Source organism: Lissotriton vulgaris, chromosome 6 (genome assembly GCF_964263255.1).
Source record: "Lissotriton vulgaris chromosome 6, aLisVul1.2, whole genome shotgun sequence".
Classification (NCBI taxonomy): Eukaryota; Metazoa; Chordata; class Amphibia; order Caudata; family Salamandridae; genus Lissotriton; species Lissotriton vulgaris.
Window position 1 is genome coordinate 491,070,445 of NC_141694.1, and position 25,851 is coordinate 491,096,295.

Here is a 25,851-nt window from a genome sequence, read left to right on the forward strand (position 1 = left end):
CTGCACCTCAAACCTCGGCCACCTCTCGTCTAAACAGGGCTAGAAAGATAGGTGCAAGGGTGAATTGACATTAGCGAGCTTGATACATATTCATGTTTGCGATATTACACAGAGGGATAAACATGACTATAAGATGTTTAAAATCGTATATATCTGTTATTTTATACCTGTGCATCACCACTTATGAAACCTGATCTTGTTTTGTAAAACAATAAAAATCTGTTTAAAAAAAAAAGCAAGATCATTGACTGCTACATGGCTGGTACCTGACTTTGTTATCTGAAAGGGAAAACAGAAAAATAAAAGTAATAGCATAAAGATTGTGGATGGTAACATCTAATTAACTTGTGGCAAAACATTTCAGTTAATCTTATATATTTAAAACACACTTTATGGAGTTTTTTGGTTTCATAAATCGTACATTGCATTACATACTTTTAAAAAGCATCCTAGCAGTGTTTATCTTGCATAACTACAGACATGCACCTCAGTATTGCAGTGTTTTCAAGCATTAGCACAATTTCTTACAGTACATTTTGCAGAAACCTTATTAAAGAGGTAATACAGTAATAGGACAATCTGGCAAGTGCATTTCTATGAACTTCAATAACTATCAAACACCCTTTCCCCCCCTCCCTCTACTCTCTGGCTTTTATTAAATTACTGTCTATGATGCCTGGTTCACCCTGGTTTTGTCTTCTACGTATGTTGTCACAATTATTACTTTTTAGGTCTCGCCTAGCGATGTAGTGCATGCGCTGCTCGCCTTGGCGAGATCTATAGTCATCAGTTTGGTGGCTGAAGTGGGACAGGGATGTGTACGCTCACGGCGCCGGACAGCCCATGTGCACACTCATTTTTGTTAGCGAAGGGGTACAGGAGATGTACACGCGCCCGGATAGGCATGCACGCACGCGCCCGGACAGGCGATGTGCATGCTTTCACTCTCCCACTTTCATTCAATGCCGCTCGCATGCGTGCACATCTCCTGTCCCTCCCTGTCTCCTGCACGCTGTGCCTGCGCGGACAGGAGATGTGCACGCGGAGACAGCAAGCAGGTTCAACGTGGAGGCATAAACGTAAGGCAGGTTCAACAACATTTTGCAGCCCACGCACAAACATCTCTCAGTCACGTTCAGCAATCGTAGACACATTATACCGTGTGTGGCTCATCTGTGCGGTACACTTGTCATGCTTTTAGAATAAAAAATTACAATGGGTTTCTGATGCCAAAAAATCTTAATACTATAGTGAGAGAAAAAAGAAACAAAACCAAGGGCAGTATGCGCTATGTAAATGCAACTGGCATACTCTTGCTAATTTTGCAGTTGATTAGAACAGCCAGTCGGTGTCCCATTGAGGTGTTAAATTGTCTCAGATGAGCACAGAAGGTGCTTGGTTTCTAGAACAGAAGCACAACTGCCTTCTGAAGCCTCTGGGCTCACATCCTACTGAGAACAAGGCAATTAGACCCTCTCACTCCCCATGTATCTGCAGACACCTCCATATGATGCTTCAGCAGCCCTAGACTGGTTCCCCATAGAAATGCTTGTGTGAGGGACATTGGGTGTTACTCCAGGCTGTCCTGAGTGAGGCTTAAATGCCAAGATGTCCCACTTCCTAATTACATTTGCCAGCCGTCCCCGGGGGCATCGCATGATCTAGCTGGATGACGTCAGAAGTAGAACACTCGCTGGAATCAGTATTCAGCCACCCTCAGAAGCAAGCGTGTTTCCTGGTTACGTTTCCGTACTGATGTGCCGATTTTTTTTTTTTTATTCTGACAAGCCCGCGGAAGCAAGGAGGCCAATACTCTACGTACGACGGTTGCGAGGAAGGAGAGGATAACAAAAAGGACCTAATGATAATTGAAAATGCTGATCCTTTCTAACTAATAAAAGAACCCTTTTTACACATCACATTGACTGTTGAGACAAAGTCAAGAACAGGCTACAGCGGCTTTTTTAATCATCCCATATGACATAATAAATCCGTGGCTCCCGCGGAACCTAAAGTGAAAATGTTTAAACTAAGGCTAATTCATAAGCCATTCACAATTGAATATTGAGAGAAATCATAAATCCTCTTGAACATGAATAGTTGAACTCTGTCATATAATACATTTTAAGATGGTGGAACTATTCAAGAGATCACCGAAACGCTGCGTCGACTTTTTAAATAGTTATGATTAGATTGTAACCTAATTTGGGAGGATTGATATTATGATTTTGAGTATAATGACTGTCTTTATACACATTTTATTATATTTTTTTTATTAAAATAAATATGTTTTTTAACATACTTGTTTGAATTATTAATAATATTTGAGGTCTGTCACCGTTGATAAATAATACATTTTTGGTCTAAATGAAAGTTTTGTGACAACAATATGACTATTGGTCCCTTGACGGAATATTGATTCTATAGAGTGGCACTTGGTCCGGACACAATAGTTAGCCCTTTCTCTCAGAAAGTATAGGGACTTGTTTTTAACCTTCCGATAAAGCAAGTGCCAGCGGCGCTTCTGTTTATTGAATGTGGCAGAGCAGCCCCCGCCGTCTGTGCTCTCCATGAAATAACTGAGCTGTCTGGAAGACTCGAAGAACCAAAATGGTCGCCGCTAAAAAATTTAGTTCGCACAGTTCGTTGTTTCATATCTGAACTGGGCCGACAATGCTGTTCAATCTTCTGAGGTCGATAAACCGAGTGCTGGTAATGTGTGCAGTTATTTTCCAACACTTAAAAAGGGCAGAATTTGAGATTTTAGGTTTCCCAGATGCCAATCAGGTTCAACGTGGAGGCACAATCGTAAGGCAGGTTCAACAACATTTTGCAGCCCACGCACAAACATTGCTCAATTATGTTCAGCAATCATAAACACATTATACACAGTGCAGCTCATCTGTGCAGTACACTTGTTATGCTTTCAGAATAAACAAGCATTTGCAATGCAATAGGTCTCGCATTTGATGGGTTTGAGCTATTGTCATTGTAAATGACAATGCCTTTGTTTTGGTTTTTTAAAACATAAATAAAAGACATTGTAATTTAAAATGCTAATAGCTTAAACTCTCGCAAATGCAAGATCTATTGCATTGCATATGCTTATTGCATTTGGCAGCGTTACACATGTAAACCTCTTGGGTCGGAATAGTGCCATCGGGGACTGTTTACGCATGTTCCTCTGTGTCATTTGCCATTGGGACAGGCACAGGTTATGAGAATTTAAATTCTTCTAGCATTAAGACCCAGTCCATTGAGATCTCTGCTTTACGCAACCCTCAAGCCTCTTCCCGTGTAATGGCAGCACTCTCTTCCTTGCCCCATCTCACCATTTCCCCATGCCACAAGTACACTGATGGACCCCTTGCTGCTTTCCACCTCATGGTTATTGCATGCTTTACAAGGATAAGTGCTGAGTCAGCAAACCGCGAGTGTACCTTACCCGATGTTGGTCGCCAATACATCCCCATTTCAGTTAACCTTACATTCATGGCTAATCTGAAGCTAGTAATGTCTTTGGTTGTTAATATACAGCTGTGTTTATAATTGCTCCTAGTGTCTAATTCTGATGTTCGATGCTGCCCACAAGAATTAGGCCAATAAAGTACTTTTTTCTAATAACTCTCCAGGCTGGTTTGACAGTCCCAAAACTAAAATGTAAAAGGATTAGCTTTAGCCACAAGCCCAAAGACTTTTGTACTGTGAGCACAAAAATATAAAGTCTGTTGAGATGTCTTAGGTAAATGTATATATATTTAGGGTATTTGTGCCATTGGAACCCTGTCATAAAAGCAGCTGAGCACTGTTACTTGTAAAAAATGAGCATAAGGTCAACAAGTAAGAGGATATGGCGCTGGGTTGAGAACGGTTAATGCATTGTGTAATTTTCTTCATAGAGGTAAATCTTCAACTCCCAAATTGCAGCCAGATTGGGGGTGTTCTCATGAATACCAAAATGGAGCATGTCACCTCTTTCACTCTCATTCCTTTCTCTTGTTCTTTTGCCTTTTATCACACTCTTTCTTTAACTTTTGTGTACCTTTTTTTTCTTGCTCTTTGTGCCTTTTCTCCCGCTCCTTATGTATTGCGTGTGCCACTTCTCTTGATCTTTTAGCCTTCCCTCTCGCTCTTTTAGGCTTGCCTTTTCGATCACCCTTGCTGCTACTTTATTGTGCCTTTTCTCTCACTGTTTTTTGCCTTTTCTAGCTCTTTGTGCCATTTCTCTTGCTTTTTTCTGACCTTTGCCATCTTTCTTGCTCTGTCTGTGACCTTTGTGCTGTGACTCTCCATCTTCTCTGCATGCCCCATCCAGTGTCCCTTTTCACCCTCCCTGTGGCCCTGTCCTCCTCCCATACTCCTTGCCTATTCTGCTGATCTCTTTCCTTCCCTGCCATCACGCACACCTTCAGCCCTGTGCCGCACCCCCTTCCAAGACCTACTTAATGGCGGCCACAGAGCAGACCAACCATTAAGAGGATGCGTAGACCAGCCCTCCCTGGACTTACCAGCAACCAGCCATCAGACCGTTCAAGGTCCTTGCGGACCTGGCCCCAGTGCGTTGAGGCACCTGCCTTGCATTTTGCTCTTTCTCTCTCCCTATCTTTCTCTCTCTCTCTCTATCTCTATCTCTCTGACATTTGTGCCACTTCTCTTACTCTGTGTACCTTTTCTTTCACTCTTTATACATTTTTGCTTACTTTTCATGTAACTCATGTCACCTCTCTCGTTCTTCATGCCTTTTCTCTCTTTTTTTTGCCTCTTCTTTCATTTGTTCTGCAAATTATTGTGCCTTTTCTGTCACTCTTTCTGCTTTTTTTGCACTTTTGCTGATACTTTCTTGTCTCTTCCCCCCGCTCGTTTTGCCTTTTCTCACTCTTTGTTCCATTTCCCTCGCTCCTTTTGTGACCTTATCCATCTTTCTCTCTCTTTCTATGCTATTTGTGGTGTGTCACTTAATTCTTTTGGCTTTCCATCTTCATGCGCCCCCTTTCCGGCCCAAACTGCACCCCCTCCCTCCTCGCCCATTCTTTACTGGTCCCTTGAGCCTCTTTTTCTCTCCCGTTGTGCTTCTCCTCAGCCCTGCACACTGCCCCCTTCACTCCTTCCCCCCTACTAGGATCTACTTAATGGCAGACATGCCTGCACAAAAGGGAAGTCATCTGCTCCCATCTGTGCCTGGACCACACCCAGCACCAGAAACCCTGGCCCTCGCTTGTCTTCCGCTCTCCTTTTCCAGACATCGCACCACCCTCTGCTGGCTTGCCACCACACAACACGGAAGGAGCTTTTACCTTATACCTCTGCTGCGCTACCTGCACCACCACTCTGGCAACTCCAACCAAGAACATACCCACAGCACCCAACCCCCACACCCTCAAACACCTACCAACAAACACACTTGAACCCCTCACACACCAATGTCACGTATAACCTTAACACCGCCTTGCTCAGCAGGCACGCCTTGTGAGATCTGGGACCTGCTAGACAACAAAGCTTCCTTTTCCTCACAGAAACATGACTGACCACAGCTTCAGTGCTGGATATCGCTACCATCATCTCTGACAGATACAGGATCCCCAGGCAATACAGCTAAAGCATGCCTGGAGGAGGAATTGCCATCATTTACAAAGACACCTTCAACTGTACTGTCTCCTCTGAAGCTGGAACAAATTACATGGAACACCTCAACTTTACATTACAAACCATAGCTTGGATGAACCCTACTCTACCGCGCCTCAGGCCTTTGAATCGACCTTGTCAGCATTACGGACTTCATTGCCCTAGTCCTTGACTGCAGTGCATTCATCCTTCCAGTAAGCCTCATCAAGTAAACTGGATTAACCCCAACTCAGCCACCGTTCTTGCCTCAGAAACCTTTGAAAAATCAAATTCATCACAGAGCCCACCCTCGCTGAAAGACGCATCCTAGATCCCATCTCTACGTCCTTCAATAACATAACATTCAAAACACCAAGACCAGTCACCTGGACAGCTCACTCTGTAGTCAGTTTCACACTCAAAAAACATCAATTGCGAAAATCTCCACAATGGCTCTGTACACTTGAACAACCTATCAGAGGCAGATTGGACGATCGCCCTGCACAAGTACAAACTGGAACCTACGGGCCTCCAGAGACGCAACATTAAAAACTTCAACCAATGGATCACCTGCTATGCCAACACCCTGGCCCCCAGGATACAAACCCAAGCAGCAAAAAGTAGAACACAAGTCAGCTGGTAAACACAAGATCTCAGAATTACCAAGCAACACTGCAAACAACTGGAACAAAAATGGAGAACCAAGAAAGGGGGAATTGGTAAAAGACACTTTCAAAGCTGCCCAGAAATGATACCACCAACTAATCCAATAAACTTAGAGAAATGCCCTAGTTGAATGAATAAACACCAGCTCCCACTGCAGCAAAGAAATATTTGCAATCCTTAAGGACTTCCACACACCCACAGCTGCTATGGGTAACATCACTCCATGATAAAATCTGTGTAATGAACACTCAAACTTCTTTTGCTGCAAGATCACAGCCATAAACATCACCCCACAACCGGACCCCCTGACCCTCTGACCCTCTCCAGAAGTTTCCATGTGACGAGTGAAGACAACAAAATAGTATAGAGGAAACTATAACAATCATGAAGACAAATACCTTCAGAGACCTGATGGACCCCTGCCCTCATGATGCAGTTGACAAAGGCGTGATCCCTATCAGCGGGGTCCTTACTTCCATCCTCAACACCTCCATCAGTACAGCCACCTTTCCTGAACCATCGAAACACGCAATCATCAATGCTCTTAAAGACACCCTCGGCCGACCAAACTCACCAAGAACCAACCTATATTCCTCCTCATCTACCCAGCCAAGGTCTTGGAAAAAGCCATCAACAAGAGCCTCTGTGACCACTTTCCTAAACACCAGCTTCTCAACACCACATAATCAGGATGTAGACCCAACACAGCATGGAAACTACCTTCATAGCAGCAATGGAAGACAGGGGGAAACAGTAGGCCTCATCCTTCTAGACCTAGCAACAGCCTTCAACATCATCTCCCATCCCACTCTAATCCAACGCTTCCACTAAGCAGGCAACAAGGGACACACCCTTGAATGGATCTGCTCCATCCTCACTCGAAGAACCCAAATATCATCTCCTGTTCACTCTGACCGACATCATACGGTCTCACAAAATAAACATCCTTATAAACGCAGACGACATGCAACTTATACTGTTCATCTCGTATAAAACAGACAAAAGCAGGAACAAGTTGACCACATGCATGATCGAAGTGACCACCTGTAGGAAATCCAACTATCTAAAACTGAATTCTACAAGATCGAAATGGTAGCCTTCAGGAAAATACCTTGTAATGGTACTTCTCATGGTGGCCCGACAGACCTCGTACCCACGCCTTGCTCACAAGCAAGAAACCTCAGAATCATCATTCTGCATCAACACCTTAAGGATGCTGAAGAAAATCTCCAAGCGGCTACGGGACAACAACAGGAAAACAATCACCCAAGCCCTCCTCTCCAGCAGACCATATGATGGGAACACCCTGTGAGCAGGGATAACCAACCTGCTCACAAGAAGACTGCAGACCATCCAAAACGCAGCAGCCAGATGAGTGCTCAACCTCCAACACCAAGCCCACATCGCACCACACATTAGGTAATTCCACTAGCTCCCGATACACAAGTGCACACACTTCAAACTGCTCATGCACACTTATTGAGCACTCCACAACCCAGACCCTGCTTACTTGACTAACATCATTAATTTAATCCAACCTTCTGGACACCTCCGCTCTGCCGGTCTCTCACTGGTATACAGCCCACGCATACATAACAGCTGAGGAGGAGGGCCACACCTTCTCATACCTGGCTCATAAAGCCTGGAATTGTTTAAATGTCCAGACTTCCCTTATGGATATATAATTTAATGTGAGTGGCCTTTTGGGGAGAAGGTTGGCTCATCCTTCAAATGTTTTTACAACAATATGGCTACGGCTCACTCCCCGAGACTGGCCTTCCCTGAGTCACATTTATACCAACATGGTCTCAAGTTCTGTGGATTTACTAAGACTGAGCAGTGAGAACAACAACAGCCACCGGAACCCATGCAAATGGGGTAGCAGGTCTACCGTTCCTTTCATGTCAGGGATGAATCTAGGTGGTGTCTTCATCATCATCGTCAGAAAAGATACAGCCTCTGCCGCCCTCTGCAGGCTCTGCTGCCTCCAAGCTCATCTGACTTCCCACCTCACATAATTTTCATTTACTTCAGTTGCATAAAGTGACGTCAAACTTTGGAATAATTTGATATTATAAGCAACCAACTCTTCTGCGTACACAGTAGTTAAATACTCATAAGAGCAGACATTTAAGCAAAATCTGGTGTATTTTTCCCTAGATCCTCATAGAGTTGGAGACCGCACTTTTAGATGATGAATCTCATTGGTATAAGCTTCAGACGCACGATGAATCCTCACTACCTCTGCCTCAGCCATCACCATTCATGCCAAGGAGATATGCCCATGGAGAAAACTCGAACAAAAAATTACAAAGTGAGTACACATTACCATCGCTCTCAAAGTATATCTATGACAACAATTGAATGATACTGTTACGTTTGTGCACATTTGAAATTGCCTTTCTTTATACCGTTTGAAATGACCAGATGTATGGCTATCTATTTGCCTTACTGTTGTACAGGATCTCAGCGAATCAATGATAGTGACATCTCAGATTTTGATGTTGATGATGGTATTGGAGTAGTTCCTCAAGGTGCGTGGGTGAATAGCATGGCCCTGTCTCTCTGTGCTTTTGTTTTATTTTTCACTATCATTTTCTGGACCCGCAGGATGTTCTTTTTTGGAAACTTAACATACTATTGGGAAAATCCAATATATTATTCAGTGGGTGCCTCTAAATTACAGATCATGGACATTTCCAATTGAACATGTCTGCTAAAATCAAAGTCCAGATGATGCACTTAACAATTAATTTGTTGTTGACGTATGTGTACTGCAAATTCACAATAGCTTTAGGTTTCAAAAGTTTGGTTATTTTTTTTTTAGACTGACGATGCATTTTTAAGTCCATTGCTTGGCTTGTTTCCTGCTTGAGAGCTTATGATGTAGACCTCTAGAAACAGTTATTAGTGCATGGTAGAAGTTGATGGAGCATGCTGCATGCTGTAATGCCTATTTCATTTTTTTTAAAAGCTACTATAAAGTGTCTATACTATAAAAGACTGTAGGGAAGCAGAAAGGAAAATGAAAAGCAAAATCAACCCCTCTAAAAAGAAAAATCATATCTAATTGCAGCAGGCGAGCAAAGGCAAGCACTTTTTTAAACAATAAGTTGTGCAATTGTATATAGGTGAAAATATTGGCATACTCTCGGCATTAACTACATCTAAGTTTTTTAAAATCGTCTCTAGATTAGTGTAGAATACTTCAGGTGCTGCGGTACCCGACAGAGTACTAAAAATAAACTATTTAAGATAAACATACAAACGTTATTCTTTCGACCATATTTAATACTTCCCTGTTGAAAAGTTGGTTTGTTGTAGTAGAAAATATATACATATTTACTACTGGCAATAAGGCCACTAACACATTATAGGGCTCAGTATAGGTCTCTGAAAAGTATTCTCATGCTCAACCCTTGGTAGCTTTGTTGCGAGCAGGCAGGCTTAACTTCAGAGGCAGGTATGTAAAGCACTTAAAAACACCAATTCAGAAAATAGTTAAGACACAACACATAATAAAAACCCGACACAAATTTATAAAAATAGGAAATATTTTTATCTGTAAAATGACACCAAAATGAAAAAAAATCCATTGTAGGGAACCAGTTATGAATTTCTAAAGAGTTAGCACTACATAGCACATAGAAACCTATTGCGCCTATTGGGACATCTGGTAGAGCTAGACCAGGACAAAGTCAAAGTTTCAGGCCAATTGCAATGGGAGCCCCTCATGGCTACTCCTTGCGGTAGGCCTTGGTCAATGTTTTTACCTTTTGACTTGGAAACTTTCCTGGAGCTTTTTTCTCCCAGGGTCCCTCGAAGCTCTCCACCAGTCAGGATTCAGTGAGGGTTCAGCAGCTTACCTTTCGATGAGCTCCCAGTCAAACTTATAGAAGTCAGATGTCTGAAGCTTTCCTGCGGGACTAACCAAAGATCCAGGCAGGCTCGTGGTAGAAGGTGGGCGCGTTTGACTCTTGTGGTTGGTCTGATCGCTTCTTCTACCTTCAGACTTAGAAACCTTTACAGAGCTTTTTCTCCCGGGGTCCCTTGATGCTCTTCACCAAGTCAGATTTGGGTGAGCGTTCCCCAGCTTGGGTTTCGACCAGCTCCTGCTCAAACTCTGGGTGTCGAACCTCTGGAGCTTTTCAGCGGGACAAACCTGGACGGCAGGCCAGTTCGTGGTTGAGGGTCGCTTCCTTGGCTGGCCAGGTTGAGCCTGTCCACTTATGGAGCTTTTTTTTCAAAGTTGCTCCAAAGTTCTGGAATGTATTCCTGAAGTTCCTTTGAGGGTCCCAAAGTGTCAAAAACGGACTCCAGGTGTCTAGAAGTTCCAAGATGGTCCTTGGAAGTTATGGACTTCAATTCTCACAAGCCACTTGAACAAAACCGTTACAAATCCACTAGAGTGGATTCTTGGTGTTAATGTTCCAGATGAGCTCTGTTAACCTGTAGCTTGCAAGGAGTCCACTCTTTAGTCCTTTTGAAGCAGGTTTGATCCACAGGGCTGTAGTTCCAGATTGTGCAACAGGCGCAGTCAGTCAGAGTGAAGGCTTGGTTGGTGCAAATCAAACTTCCAGCATGAACCCTTCTTGTTCTGTTGTTGCAAGCATCAGATCTGAGAAGCTCAGGCCTTCTCAGATACGTATTCAGTGTTCTCTGGGGTCACAACTGAGGGCCACACCACAGAGCATCACCATTTCCTCCAAAGTTTGGCATAATGGTCTCCCAGAAAGTATTATTTCTTCAAAATTCAGTTTGGCTGAAGTCTCAGCAGAGAAGCATGAGCTGGCTAAGCCAACCTGCAGTATGGCTCATCTCCATAGTATCCCTCTCCTTGGCACCGGGACATACCTTCCTTAAGCCTGCCATCTGGCTGGGTTCAGAGGGGGTGGGCATTGCTCCCCTGGGACTTTTTAGCTCATTGTTTCTGACTCCTCCAACTTGCTTTTGCATTCCTATGGTGAAGAACCATCTCCTCCCAGAATGGCTCTTCACCCCAGGATAAATTTAACAACACCATATTATTGGACTTATCAATACCATTCTCCTAAGTCCTTAAATTGTATTTTGTTTGTGAAGCCTAGCGTTAATTATTAAATAGTAACTGATTGCCATGTTAACCTATGTGGCTGGGGATCTACAATGGGGAAATGAACTGGGCAATTTTTCCAACCCCAGGGCTCATTAAACTTCTTTTATAAGGACCCTGTCCTGGAACACCTAGGGGAGACTTTAGGGGTTCTGAATATGTAAACATATAGTAGATCCCCACTTCACAGTGCTCCTAACACAAAAGTAAATTTTGGGAAGCCCTTTACTGAGGGAAGTGAAATGTGCAATTTCACCATCCTCAAGGCATATAAAACCTCTTTTACAACGGTCCTCCTAATAATTCTCCGACCCCCCACCCCTGGGACACATAGTAGGGTAGACCCTGGAGGTACCTAATATGCCCCATTATTGTAGTTTATCAACTTTTAAGTGCCCCGAAACACCAAAGTCAAGTTTGGGCACAATTGATGTTAAAAACAGTCCTGCAACACAGCTGTTTTTAAACTGACCTCCGGCTTCAGCAGGGCATTCATACAAGTTCTGAAAGAGCTGCTGGACTCTGAACTGTCATGCCCCTGCCCTTTTATGTATTGGGGCCTTATAGGGGAGATAATGCCAATCATAGGGGTACCTTATCTCATAGTGTACCCTACTGTATGTAGATGCTTTCACTGTATTCTAAATGTGTTTTCTGCATATCAATGGCCCTGGGCCTGATTAGGCACAGCCCAGTCACAGTCAGAGTTAGTGACCACCAGTCACAGTCAGCAAACAAATGGTGGTGCCCAGGGCACAAAGATGACTTTGCAACACTCCCTCACACAATACATTTCTTTTTTTGTCATTAAAATGAACAATGTATGACTACTTAGGCTTCCTAATTGACTGCGTGTTAAAGACATCCTTCATTTAAATACAACTTCTACATTCAGTTACACTTCATCCCCTCACCATTATTAGAAAGAGTACTTTTTACATATTCTGCCTTCTGTCAGGCCTATGCAGCCCTTGGCTTCTATTTTGAATAGAATCTATCCCGCGCAGAAGGTATCCACATCTCGAACCATTACCTTCTGGAGGGCGTACAGTAGGGGTGTAGCCAGCAGCAGTACTATGAAGTCTAGTCTCTGCTGTGCTTGGACCTGCATAGTTGCTTGTCTGTTGAATATGACTTCGAGCTGTTGCTGAAAATCCGTAGAGTAGAGGGTTTCACTGGGCAGTGGTAGTTGGTCTCTGTCTCACTCATTTTCCTTGATTAGGCAATGCTGCTTCCCTCATCCTGATGTGTTTTCTGGGCTTGGTCCATCTCAGATATGTGGCATGTGCTCATTGATGATGATATTTCCATGTAGTTGTACAGACCTAATGAAAAAGGTCATCTTATCCACAATCTGTGCAAGAAGTTGAGAATGATAAGGTGTTTAGTTCTAGTCACAATAAATGTCAAAGGACCACTTTTTTTGTTCTTGGCTCAATTTAACATTGTTCTTACCCGTTTATAGGATCTTCTGTTGGTAAAGATAAAATTGGTTAATTTGAAGTGCCTACTATGTTACATTTCAGCTATATCTAAATTGTAATTTGTAGGGAGTGGAAGGATCTGGATAAGTAGTTTCTTTCTCTGTTTGTGACTAAGATGTATGCCATTGTCAGTGAGGACTTGCAGATTCTGTTGCTGAGAGTTCTCTGCTGCCCAAGCTGACAACAAAGTTGTCAGTGTCAGCAGCGGGCAGGTTCCTAGAGGATCCTGCTGTTCTCAAAAATAATGTTGTGTGGCCCAACCCCTTTTTGATGAGAGCTGAAGTATATTCTTCTTAATGTTTTTTTTTTTTTTTTTTTTTGGTGCAAAACCTTTATTCAGCACTTGTCAGGATTACACAGCGTCACGCCCACAACCCGGAGGCTGGCCGCTATCCATTCATACATAGAAGACAACTGTTAGCATATTTTTAACAATGCGAATATACGCCCGCAAACCAACAATATCCAAGTGACAAGTGCAGCATCCACATAGCGAAATCAAAGTGTTCCGCAGTTTTTGGTATTTTTCTAGTCAACAGTAACATGTGCAATAACATGGTGATCTCGGGGGGGGGGGGGGGGGGCATGCAGGCCAGGTGCTGGAGCAGACACACTAGTCCGCGCTATGTGCGCAGTAGGCATTGTTCTGAGTCCACAGCTGCAGTGACAGTGTGTCGTAACATCCAAAGTAGTAAGCCGGGAGCCGTCAGGGCTGCATCCTGGGAGCATGAGCAATCCACAGACAATGTAAACCAATGGGGGGAGGGGGGATGGGGAAATACAAGAATAGGCCTCTCTCCAGACCGCATAAGGTCAGCTCAGGCCCTCAACCTCCGGCCCTCAACTCAGGAACCAGGGACCCACACTGTAACGTCTTATTATCGTAACCTCAATCATCGCCATCCTCTGGGGGGTCAGTTATTAAATAACATTGCAAAGGGGCCCAAATGTCAGTAGGCCTAGAAGTGGGTGGCAGCAGCTCGGAATAAGTGTGCAATTGTTCTTGGCAGTACACCATGTCACTCATCCAATCCTTAAACTTGGGTGCCCTTCCTCTCCCCCATCTACAGGCCACCCTGCGCTTAGCCAGGAGCATAGCTAGTGCCACATATTTGCGGTGAGCTGCCTGGAGAGGCTCAACATACCCCAGTAGAGCCACCAAAGGGGACGGGTCCACTGTCATGTGTATCATTTTGGACAGTGCCTGAAACACCTGAATCCAATAGCCGTTTACCTCCTCACACCCCCATGCAAGGTGAAGAAAGTCAGCCCCGGGAGCCTTACACCTGTCACATGAGTCTATAAGTCTAAGCTGAAACCTGTGTAGGCGCACCGGTGTGTGGTATAGCCTGTGGAGGAATTTATAGTGTATTATCCTATAACGGCTGTTAGATGAAATGCGCTCGGTCTGCTGCAAGCAGAACTGCCATTGTTTGTCCGTAAGAGTCATGGCCAGATCTTGATCCCATTTGCCCCTGGCCGGTAGAGTAGTGTAAGTCTTGTTGGCACGAACAGATCTATAAATTGTGGACACCAGTTTAATGGGATTGTCGTGGACCAGCAGGGTCTGTAGGGGAAGAAGCACTGGGGGCTCGCGTGGGAAGTCAGGTGTAATGGCCTGCAGTCCGTGCCGGAGCCTGATATAGTAGAACAGCTCCAGGGGCGTCGGTTGTATACCCTCATAAAGCTGGTCTTTGGACCGAAATGTGCCATTACGGTACAGGTCCCCCCAAGTGGTTACATGAATTTTTTTCAGCAATTTTTGAAAGCCAGCCTCTTGTAGGAGTGGGAGCTGTGGGTGGTATGTCGGTGGCAACAACGGAGCATAGAGGAATTGTAGATCGAGCCTCAAAGTGATGGAGTTCCACGCCGTCACAGTACCAGCCACCGTGTTAGGTGTTTTATCTCTGCCCTGAATCCGGGAGAAAAACGCACCTTCAATGGGGATCGGATGGGCCAACCAATGCTCAGCCGCCAGCTGAGGCATTTATCTCTGCTGACGCACCCAGAAGTACGCATAATGGGCCTGAGCAGTCCGGTAATAAAGTTCGAAATCCGGAATACCGAAGCCACCTTGTGAGTACGGTCGAACCAGTATGTCCCATTTGAGCCTGGGCGCCTTTCCACCCTACACCAGCAAGCAACTCCGAGCGTAGCAGCCGAAAAAAATAGGGTCCGGGATGAAACGGTATGTTCAGGAAGAGATATAACAGCTGAGGGAGGATTACCATTTTAACTAGTGAGGCTCTTCCGGCCATGGAGAGAGGGAGTGTGATCCACCTGGAGATATTGTCGCCTATCTTATCCATCACAGTGCCGTAATTGGCACGCATCAGCGCCTCTCTATCTTTCTCCACATGAATGCCCAGGTATTTAAAATCACCCTCACACCAAGCAAGAGGGAATTCCAGCGGGAATTGACGTGTCGAGGCAGTTAGGGGGAAGATACATGACTTGTTCCAGTTAATTTGGACTCCCGAAAGGGCGCCAAATCGTATAAACTCCCTGAGGATTGGATGTAGGTTGTCGCCTGGGTGTCGAACGTACAGAGTGATATCATCAACAAGAATCTGTCTCTGAAAACAGCGCAATGCACTATCACGATGATGCTGACGCAGTTTGGCAGCCAGGGGCTCCGTGGCGATAGCGAACAGGAGCGGGGAAAGGGAACAGCCCTGCCTAGTCCCCCGAGAAATCGGGAACTCCGGAGACAGTTTCCCATTAATGAGGACCCTGGCCGTTGGATGTGTGTACAATAATCGAATCCAGGAGAGAAATATAGGCGGAAAGCTCATGCACTCGAGCACCCTGAACACATAGTCCCACTCAAGCGAGTCAAACGCCTTGGTGGCGTCTAAAAAAATGGCTGCCATCGGGAGGTCCTCGTGGACTGAATCGTAGACCGAAAAAAAGGTACGGGGGTTGTGCGACGTCGCCCTTCCAGGGACAAATCCGGCCTGATCAGGCAATATCAGATCAGGCAACAGAAGGCTGATGCGCGTTGCAATTAATTTGGCAAGGATTTTCACGTCGCAGTTTAATAAGGATAAAGGTCTATAGGAGTCGCAGCTGTTAGCGGGTTTACCGGGCTTGAGCAGGGACGTAATAAGGGCAGTTCTCATGGAGGCAGGGAGATGGCCCACCTTTAGCGCGTCCTCATATACTTCCCTTAGCACTGGCGCCATGAAGTCAATAAATGTCTTATAAAACTCAATAGGGATGCCATCCAACCCGGTGGCCCTACCCGATTTCATATGCATGATGGCCTCCCTGACTTCATCCAGCTCAAAAAAGGCTCTCTGTGCGTCGCTCAGCCACCCCAAGGACACATCCGCTAGATAGTCGTCCAGAGTAAGTTCACTGGTTCTGGTAGAGGAGTACAACGTGCCATAGTGTCGCACAAACTCATTTAGGATTTGCGTGGTGTCCCTGAGTACTAGCCCTTCAGCGGTCTCAAGTTCCAGTATGACGGTTGGCGAGCGCATGAGTCTGACCGTTGTTGCTAGAGCCTTCCCAGCTCTCTCACCCTCCCCATATCTTCTAGCCACCCAATACTTGTTTCTAAATTTAACTTCCCGAGCTGCCTCCTCGGAATACTCCGACAGCCTCTCCCTTATGAGAGCGAGGGTCGAGTTATCCGGGTTCGCCCTGAGGCTTTCTTCAGCACTCCGTAGGTCAGACTCCAGAGTGTGCAACCTATTCAGTATGCTCTTAAGTACCCCCGAGCCCTTCGAGATACAGAGACCCAGGAGCGTGGCCTTAAAAGCGTCCCAAATAGTCTTGACGTCCTGGACAGAATCCTTGTTACGCTTGAAGAAGTCCAAACATTCCACCCGGAGTTCCTCCTGGAACTCCGAGTCCAACAACATAGAGGGTTGCATACGCCACGCCGCAGCTGGGGGGCCCAGTTCAGAGCCTCATAACGCAATAATGACAGGGGAGTGGTCTGAGTATGTCCTGGGGAGGTGTGAAGCGTGAACTAGTGTTGCATAAAGTTGCGAGGTAAGGAGGAAATAATCAAGCCGTGCCCATGACTTAGCCTGTGCCGTGAATTGTGTACCCTCCTCCCTTGGCCCGCAGTGGGAACGCCAGGCGTCTATAAGGTTATTGCTGTCTATAGTTGCCCTAAGGACCTCACGTCCGTTCGTGTAATGGTGGGGGGCAGGGTGTGACCTATCCAGGGGGGGGGTACAAGGTAGTATTGAAATCTCCTCCCCATATGAGGTGTTGCGGCCCTGTCTATACTATCGCAGCCCATAAGTCAGTGAAGTACTGTGGGTCATCAATGTTAGGCCCATAGCAACACGCAAGTGTCACTGTCAGGCGTCCCAGCCTACCCCATAGCAAGCAATATCTCCCCTGAGGGTCAGCCCTGGAGCCGGCCGGCCGAAAAGGCGTAGTTCTCTTAATCAGAATTGCAGTGCCTCGCGCATATGAGGAGTAATTAGCAAAGATTGAGTGTGAAGCCCATCTACGTCCAAAGGCGCCAGGTCTATGGGGCGCAATATGCGTTTCCTGTAGGAAAGCAATGTGAATTTTGTGGCGATCAAGGTAACTCAGTACTTGCCTCCTTTTCCTATGATCCCCCAGCCCCCTCACATTCCAAGTAATGACATTTAAGCGTGTGTCCCCCATGTATAATCTTGTGTGCATGTAGTCAGGACCATCGTGCGCAGACTTGCGCTGACATCACCAGCGATGAATAGGCTATCACAAAATCGTACCTGCTCGGTGACATCAAGAGGGGACAAGAAGCTAAGCCCTGAAGGAGCACTTCCACCACACGCGTCATGTCCCAGCTGTTGACAGTGCACACCACACATATCATGCACACCCATCCCCGGGCCACAACCCAATTGCCCCTCACAAAGGCGGAATAGCTCGTTCAGAACACCAAATGCACATGTTTGAAATCAAACCCCAACAGTTCCCCAACCTCGATCCTCCACCCGCCTCCCCCCAGAGCGTCCCAACAAATGAACAGGACCCGCAGAAAGAAAAGCAGTTACCAGTAACCAACCATGTAGGACGAACCGTGTCAGCTCCGCTAAAGGGATCAACACCCAGCCTATCGCATTCCAACCCATCAGGACACCATCCCACCACCCCCCACCCACTGAAGCGTCCCCAACTCGCCAGTACCCCATGCCCACCCCTCACCCATACATCAAGCAAACCAAAGAACAACCAACAAAAATTAAAAATAAACAAGAGTCAATGTCATTGGGGAACACCCAGTAGGGGTCAGCTGAGGTGCACATTCTACCACCCCCAGTCCTCCCTCTCCGTACAAGGCTACCCTCAGTGTCTTCTCCCGGAGTAGAGAGGGAGTAAGGGGGGTGGGGGCCTGGCATACATTACCACTTGCAGTCCAGCACCCGTCCATGGCACCCCAGGGGCAGCCGCAGCCACTGATGAGAACGATAGTACACCCCGTGTAGTGAGGGCGTGAGAACAATCCAAGTAGGCGCGGAGTCAAGAAGAATACAAAGCCATCCGTCGATTATTCGGGATCCGATGCATGCTGGTCCTCGGCGTCCGCAGGTCGTCTATTTCGTTTAGGCAAAGTTTTAATGTAGTCATCAACCTGTTGGGGGTTGAGAAAAAAGTGTTGTGTGCCCTGATGAGTGACTCGTAATTTGGCCGGAGACAAAAGGGCATAGTCAATGTTCAGGTCTCTGAGTTTCCTTTTGACCACAAGAAACTTCCGCCGCTGCTCTTGAACCATCGGGGTAAAGTCAGGGTAGATGGAGAAGGACATGCCATCATATGTGAGATTTTGGTTCGTCCGGGCTGCTCGTAGCGCCGCATCGCGGTCACGATAGTTTAGCAAGCGTGCAATTATGGGTCGCGGCTGGGCTCCAGGTTTGGGCTGAGGTCCCAGGGAGCGATGAGCGCGCTCTACAATAAATTGATTCGAAAGGGCCTCCGCCCCCACCGCCACGGTAAGCAGCCTCTCAATGTACAACTCCATCCTCCCCGTGTTGGTTGATTCCGGAACGCCCGTGACACGAATGTTGTTCCGCCGGCTCCTCGCTTCCAACTCCTCATTTTTGGCGGCGATCACCCTCAGCACATTGTCCATCCGAGCAAGGCGGGAGTCATGCGCCGCCGTGGCGTCATCGTTTTCAGATATCCGGCGCTCCACCTCATTAATACGCTCTTCGTGCACATCCATCTTCTGGACTATACCGTCCATTCTAGAGGAAAGTCTGTCCACCTTGTCAACCACCGTTGCAAAGCCCTGGCGCATCTCCTGCATCATGGCGGCCATATCCGGGGCTGGAGGGGTCGACGTCGCGGCCTCTGTGGCCGGGCTCAGGGGCTGCGTAGCGTCCCCCGTGTGTCTCGTCGCCTTCTTCTGCGACGCGGGTTCAAACTGCAGCCTGGGTTGGCGACTGTCCGGCTTCCCCATGGCGGCAATGGGAAATAAAGAAGCACCGCGACACAGCGCTATTTCCGCGTCAGCCGGGGTGAAGTGAGCTTAGGGGGAACGCTATACCTCAATGGTGGCTGTATACAGTGGCGCCTCTGCCCCAAACGTGGTGCCAGGCAGAAGCACGGCAGGAGCCTCCAAGGCGACTCCCCAGGAGGTGAAGTGCCAGGCGAGCGTGTGGCGGCACCTCGGGGCAGGGCACAGGAGCACCAGCCAAAATGCAGCGCCTCGAGACTGCAGCCAATATCACCAAGCCGGCGGCGCCTGCAGTCCGTCCGGAACGTCGGCCAAGGGAGAGTCCTCAGTCTGTGCACATTAGGGCCAGGATCGAGCCCCTAGCAGCCTCGGGCCCACAGCAGGCGAGCTCCGGCAGTCCAATATGGTGCTGAGAGAGTGCACTCACCGCAACAGCAGGGGTCGAGCCTCAGGGCGAACCAGCGGTATCTCCGCAGCGCCTCAAGCCTCCCGGTCTATGCCGCACTTGCCCCGTGGTATCCCGCAGTGGAGAGCACGATGGGGCGCCACCGCCTCTCCTGCCACCAGTGCCGGCCGCGCCTCCCGTCCAGCCCGCCTGGCCTGTAGTCCTCGTGGCGAGCCCCGGGCTCACGTTGTCACAGGAGCCGAGTGCAGGGACCGGCACTGGAGGTCTCACATCAGCCGGGGGAGCTCCGTTGGCTGTATCTGTGGAGCCCAAGGGGGTAGCGCCTTCAAAGTTGCACCGAGTGTGCAGCGGGACTTGCTGCCCCTCCGTGGGGATTTTCGGGCGGGTGGGTGCAGTGGAAGTAGGATCAATGTAGGGTCGTCACGCCAGGCTGCCGGAGCCTCACGAAGGTGCGGCCATTCAGCTAGTGCGCCCTCTAGCGCCCCATATTATTCTTCTTAATGTTTCAACGTCTCTCAAAAAGGACTCCTCAGACCAGTTTGACCTAACGCAGGAGGAGACAAATTGTTCTGGTATGTTATATATGATGGAGGAACAATACGAGTTTGGCACAGATGTTGGTTTTTGATGTTAACTTCTATACTGCTGCAGCTTTTATGGGTCACACATATAGGTCTCAACTTGCAAGAGTAACTTCTTCACAGATTGGAAAAACATAAAACAACTAGAATAATTTACTGTTGCAAATACCTTTTTTGGTACCTGAAATGTTTTTGCCCATGCAATATACTTATCCATTCCATAGGAAGTTCTAGGTGGAATTTGCTAAGCTCAGTAAGCTCGTGCATCCTCTTGTTACTCTGGACACTTCAAGTGGCAGTATGGACCACTAGTTGTCAGAGGTAACTCACACTTCCAGTTGTTACAGTTGTCTTCAGTGGGTGGATACCATTATGTATTCAACGAGCCTTGACTTGTATGTGTGTCAGACCACTTGGTGCTTTCTTTTGTGGCTCAGAAGTATATGGTGGAACTTAAATAACAGAATTCTGGATTATGAATGACACCTTCGCCTCAGATCTAGTTTTCCAGAGGATGGGAAGTGAGGGGCTTGGGGGGGGGGGGTTGTGTCTCTAGCAGCTAGCATTGCAGGATTGCTGTCCAAATGAAAGTTACTTTCTTTTTTGGCTCGGTAGATGAGGTGTGAATTCTACATAATCATAAAGATTTTTAAAGTGTTAAGAGATTTTTGTTTGGTATGCGACCTGTACAACTTCAATCACCAGTTTGTTTTTCAAAACAGTAATTTTGCACCAGTTGAGTGTGATGGTAAGAATGCTTCCTCACATCCTTTGGTCTAGGACACCTATAGCGACATTCCAAATGTCATTGAAGGTTTCTCCGGTTTGCTGTCTCTGGAGTGTTTCAGACTGAAGTCAGCACTAATCTTTACATATTCTTGCAGATGGAACAGCGTGGAACCTACCAGTCTTGTTCCTCAGTGGCAATGCAGGACTTTAAGTAGGGTGGGTCCCCTCAGGGACTCAGACCCAGCATTAACTAAAACCTGACCTTGAGACCGGTCCCTACTACTTTGGTTGGTGCTGAAATCAGTAGGGTATTGGGCATAACCATATATATGAAGGCTCACAGGAGATTACACTGGTGTGTAGTCAAACACACAAAAGGTGATGGGAGGAGTGCTTGCAATTTGTCTAACCACTGGCAATGCTCAGGGTAGCATTCCAAAACATTGTTCTTTTGCTCACCATGCCAACTCAGTTTGAACCCAGCCATATGCAACTCATTCTTGACCCTGCTCCTCCTGGGAACATTCCAGCCTGAACTGCCAGGCCAGGTCCTCCTGAACTGGAGCACACCCAACCCAGGACAGGTTTTGCCCTAGCAATGTGCTCATCAGCTGGGTGCAGCTTGATTCCTATGACTCAGTGGGCATGGGACCCACATCGGGGTAGGTTTGGACTCTAGTTTGTAGTCATGCAGCTTATCTCACCAGATGGAGTTTATCTTGGATTTTCTGCAGTAGCTCAACAACTGCCTTTTTATATACTAAACAGAACACAAGGCCGCTGTTACTTAAAGCTCTTACATCAATGTAAAATACACACATTTTTTCACTTACATGAATTTCACATAAATGATCAAATTCTACAGGGCACGATTTACCCTAGTAACTGATGAACTAAGGTAAATATCAACAAATCAGTGATACAGTACCTTTATCTTGTTAGAGCCAAACATCATCATGAGACAAGTTTTGTTTCAATGTCCTACAGTAGTTAATACTTCAAAATGTGAAACACTGATCAGAAACTAAGGTATACACAGTATCTGCATATAATACAGCTGAGACCCAGCAGACAGTTATGTCCCAACTTTGAGGGTGTGACAGAATTCCAGTACATAGGTGCAAAGGACATTACAGGGGAGCAACAGGAGTTCCAAAATCCAAACTAGTGATGTTTATCTTTCCTTCACTGTCACTACTCTGAGGCCTCTGAAGGCTGTGCTGGAAAAGGTTGAATAATTCCAAGAAAACAAGGAACGTCTTTGAGGTGACACGGCAGAAGAAATCTCAAGCTGTAAATCAAACAGAAAAACTTCTTGGTAGATGTTCTCAATATCCCAATTGAAGGTAATCTAGGTTGGGAGCCCAAACAGAAGAACATAGATTAAGAGCAGCGACCAAGCAAAGGCTTTCTCTCGTTAAAAAGGAGTAAAGCCAATCACCTGGCCACACCCTAGACTGCATGATCCTGGAATCCTGTAGTAAATCTTTGAATCCTGGGATCCTCTAATCCTACAGTAGATCATTGAGTCCCCCTGTGGCTAGTACATAGATGGGGCATATCACTGCTTTTAGAATTTTCTCATGAGGCAGGATTCAAACTGCTGAAGATGAGGGAGGGGAGAGGGAACAACTGGGTAGTAACCTGATACAGCCACAATCTTGGGTGGCATCACTCTTGTCATGTGGCATAGACACCATCCTGAGTGGCAGTGTCCTGAGCAAGGTGTAGAAGAGTTGGCCAACATTTACAGGACCAGAGAAGGATGCGATTCGGTGTGAGAGCCTATGACAGTTCTCACTGAGCTCCTCACTCACTCTTGGCAACTCAATGGCTTTGCTCGATTTTGCTCAGCATGGCCCTCCTGTGAATATCAGAAAATAGTATTTCTATCCCTGTAATTTATATCTGCTCTATTAATGACTTAGCAGGATACATTTGGCCTTCCAAAGCACTGTGTTCTGAATATTCAGATTGTTTTAAACTAATTTCTACTATATTGCATGCCTCCTGTTCAATGACATGTGGTCTCCATGTTTCCTAGCGTGAGATGCTACTTGAAGCATCCAATGTCTTACATCCTAGACCAGTGGGATCCAGTTTCTGATCTATATGAATTTTTCTGCATTAGTCCGCTCAGCTACCGGCTCCAAAGATGTTTGCAGTCAGTCATTCTGAAGTGGGAAGTCTCACTAGCTCCCAGGAGTCCTTTAGCAATAAAAATCAATGCCTGTACCATTGGCTCCATCTTACATTGTTGAGGCTAAAAGGTTAGGGTTGCATCATGATGGCCTCTCTCTGGCTGGTGCAGGAGAACTGCAAATGCCTTACTGTCTCTCCGATAGATGAGCTTACAATCACACATGTGGGTGTTTTCAGACTTTGTGTCTTTCATAGAATTTGCAGTCTCTGTCTTTTTTGTCTCCTCAGGTGCTGGATTCCCGCTTGGATTTGTTTCTCAAGGGCTGTACGTGGCTACCTTGAAGGTGCAGTAGGCTGCTGTTCAGGGTCTCCACCCTTTCTGTGAAACCTAATGGGGTCTTTAGTGGAGAGTGAACTGTCATTCCCAAGGTCACAAAACAGGCCACTGTAGTTGAACGGTTCCTCGAAGATTATGGTTTCTTATTGGGATTTGAAACTAGAGCTGTTAATTCTCCAAGGTACAAATTTCAAAACTCTTGTGGATAACCCTTTGTATCTTCTGAAGCACAAAATGATCTTTCTGGTGGCAATCCAAATCCAATTTCTCCACGGCTCTGACAGAACTCATTGCCATGCAGGCCGTGGCCTCCAACAATTTTGTTCTGTTGGGAGACTTTAATTTCCATGGAGAGGAGGTAGAAAACCCAGAGGTTAGGACGCTCTTTTCGAATCTGAGTGATATGGGACTCAGTCGATGGTGTCGGGACCTACATATTCAGCGGGCCACACCCTGGACCTTATCTTTAATAGCTCAGAACAACTCGGAGTATCACAGCCGCTCCCCCTAGTCTGGTAAGATCATTATATGATTCAATTTTCCCTCCAACTTCAATCAGGACCAAAATACAGGACGAAGCCTATACATAAAAATGGGAAATTTAAAAGGCCATGGCATAATTTAACTTTGGATCATTTTAACAAAACATTCATCCCACTGTCCTCTAATATTGAGCAGACTGATCAAGATCCTTCAGCTATACTATCTAGTTTTAATTCAGCCCTAATGGTAAAATGTGACACAGTGATCCCACAAATAAAAGTAAACCTCTCATCAAGGGGACGTTCAGCCCCCTGGTACTCAGATGACTTAAAATCTCTAAAAATCACTTGCAAAGCACTTGAGAGGAAATGGAGAAAGCAAAAACTAGAGGAAGCTAGGAAAGTCTATAAAGCATCAGTATCCCATTATCATCATGCAATAAAAACCGCCTGATGCTCTTATCTACATACGCAAATTGAAAAATCTAAAAACTCCACTAAAGCTCTATTTGACATTGTCAAAGACTTTTCGTCGCCCTCAGCTTGCAAACAATCTCCACTCGAATCCCAGAACTTATGTGACTCCATCGCATATTCCTTTCATGCCAAAATTGCTAAAATATATGCCAACTTTCCGGTCACTGATATCAACAAGGACTGTACAAATACTAATTTGAATAATCCTTCGATTTCTGCTAGAGGGGCCCTAAACCAGTTTAATCACATCTCACTCGCGGAGACAAGCAAACTACTGCAAACCGCTAAATCTGGATCACCATCGGACTTATATCCACACAGTGTGATGGCTCTCGTGTCTCCAACTTGTGCCCCTATGGTACAACGCATCTTCAACGCTTCCTTTTCGACTGGCCAAATTCCGAGCGTCTGGAAAGAGGCCTCTGTGCGGCCCATCCAGAAAAAGCCATCAGCAGATCCCCAGGAGTTAAGCAACTATAGGCCAATATCCCTATTACCTCTACTGTAGAAACTATTAGAGTCCAAAATAAATATCCAACTCAGTCAGTACCTGGAAGCCAATGATTTGCTTGACCTTCCCAGTCGGGTTTACGATCTGGTTTCAGCACAGAGACAGCAACGTTGCCGGTTACAGACTCGCTGAGACGCACCCTCGATGTCGGAGGATCTTCGATCTTGATCCTCTTAGATCTCTCCGCAGCCTTTGACACGATATTCCACCAGAGGCTTGTGGAGAGACAGGGTGAATGCGGCATCGGGGGTGTAGCCCTACAGTGGCTGAGAAACTACTACACTTGGACCATTTGTCTCAAAAAACAAATTTTTGCTGGACAAGGGGGTGCCGCAGGGCTCCTGTCTCAGCCCCACCCTTTTTAATATTTATCTGACCCCCCTGGCCAAGCTAATTCAATATTTCGGCTTCGAGATAGTCTCATACGCCGATGATACGCAGTTACTGTTTCCAATAGGCAAAAACATCAGCGATGAGCAACAACATTTCTCAGGTGGTATGCTGGCAGTTGCAAATTGGTGTTTACAGCTCAACCCGGGAAAAAAGAGCTAATGCTGTTAGGAAAGGATGCACATCTCTGGACACCGGACTGGTGGTCACCCCAATTGAATGAGGCACCAAAACCGGCCTCTTCAGTAAAAAGCCTGGGAATCCAGCTGGATGTCAAGCTTAACATGAAGTATGTTACTACAATCTGCGCTTATTACGCAGAGTCATCCCTTTCCTACCATTGGAGCATCGTAGAACGGTAGTGCAAGTAATTGTAGGGAGCAGGATGGATTATGGTAATGCCCTGCTGGCGGAGGTAGGAGTCACCACTCTGACAAAACTACAGGTGTTACAGAACACCGCTGCCAGAATGGTTTTGAACTGTCCCCCCGGAACTCCATCCCTTCCCCTGCTCAGACATTTACACTGGCTACCGATACAA

At 46.3% G+C, this 25,851-nt stretch overlaps 1 protein-coding gene across 13 annotated transcripts in view; it reads left to right on the forward strand.

Moving 5' to 3' along the window:
• RIMS1 (regulating synaptic membrane exocytosis 1) overlaps nt 1-25,851 on the forward strand; it is a 1,970,833-nt gene that overhangs the window by 1,133,683 nt on the left and 811,299 nt on the right. For 8 of the 13 annotated variants that reach the window (XM_086926498.1, XM_086926484.1, XM_086926488.1 and 5 more), the window contains exons 14-15: nt 8,428-8,581; nt 8,730-8,801. In XM_086926498.1, the coding sequence (XP_086782624.1) occupies nt 8,428-8,581; nt 8,730-8,801 (226 nt within the window). The remainder of the gene's footprint in view (nt 1-8,427; nt 8,582-8,729; nt 8,802-25,851) is intronic. The other 5 variants (XM_086926497.1, XM_086926486.1, XM_086926489.1 and 2 more) reach the window with 1 other exon arrangement.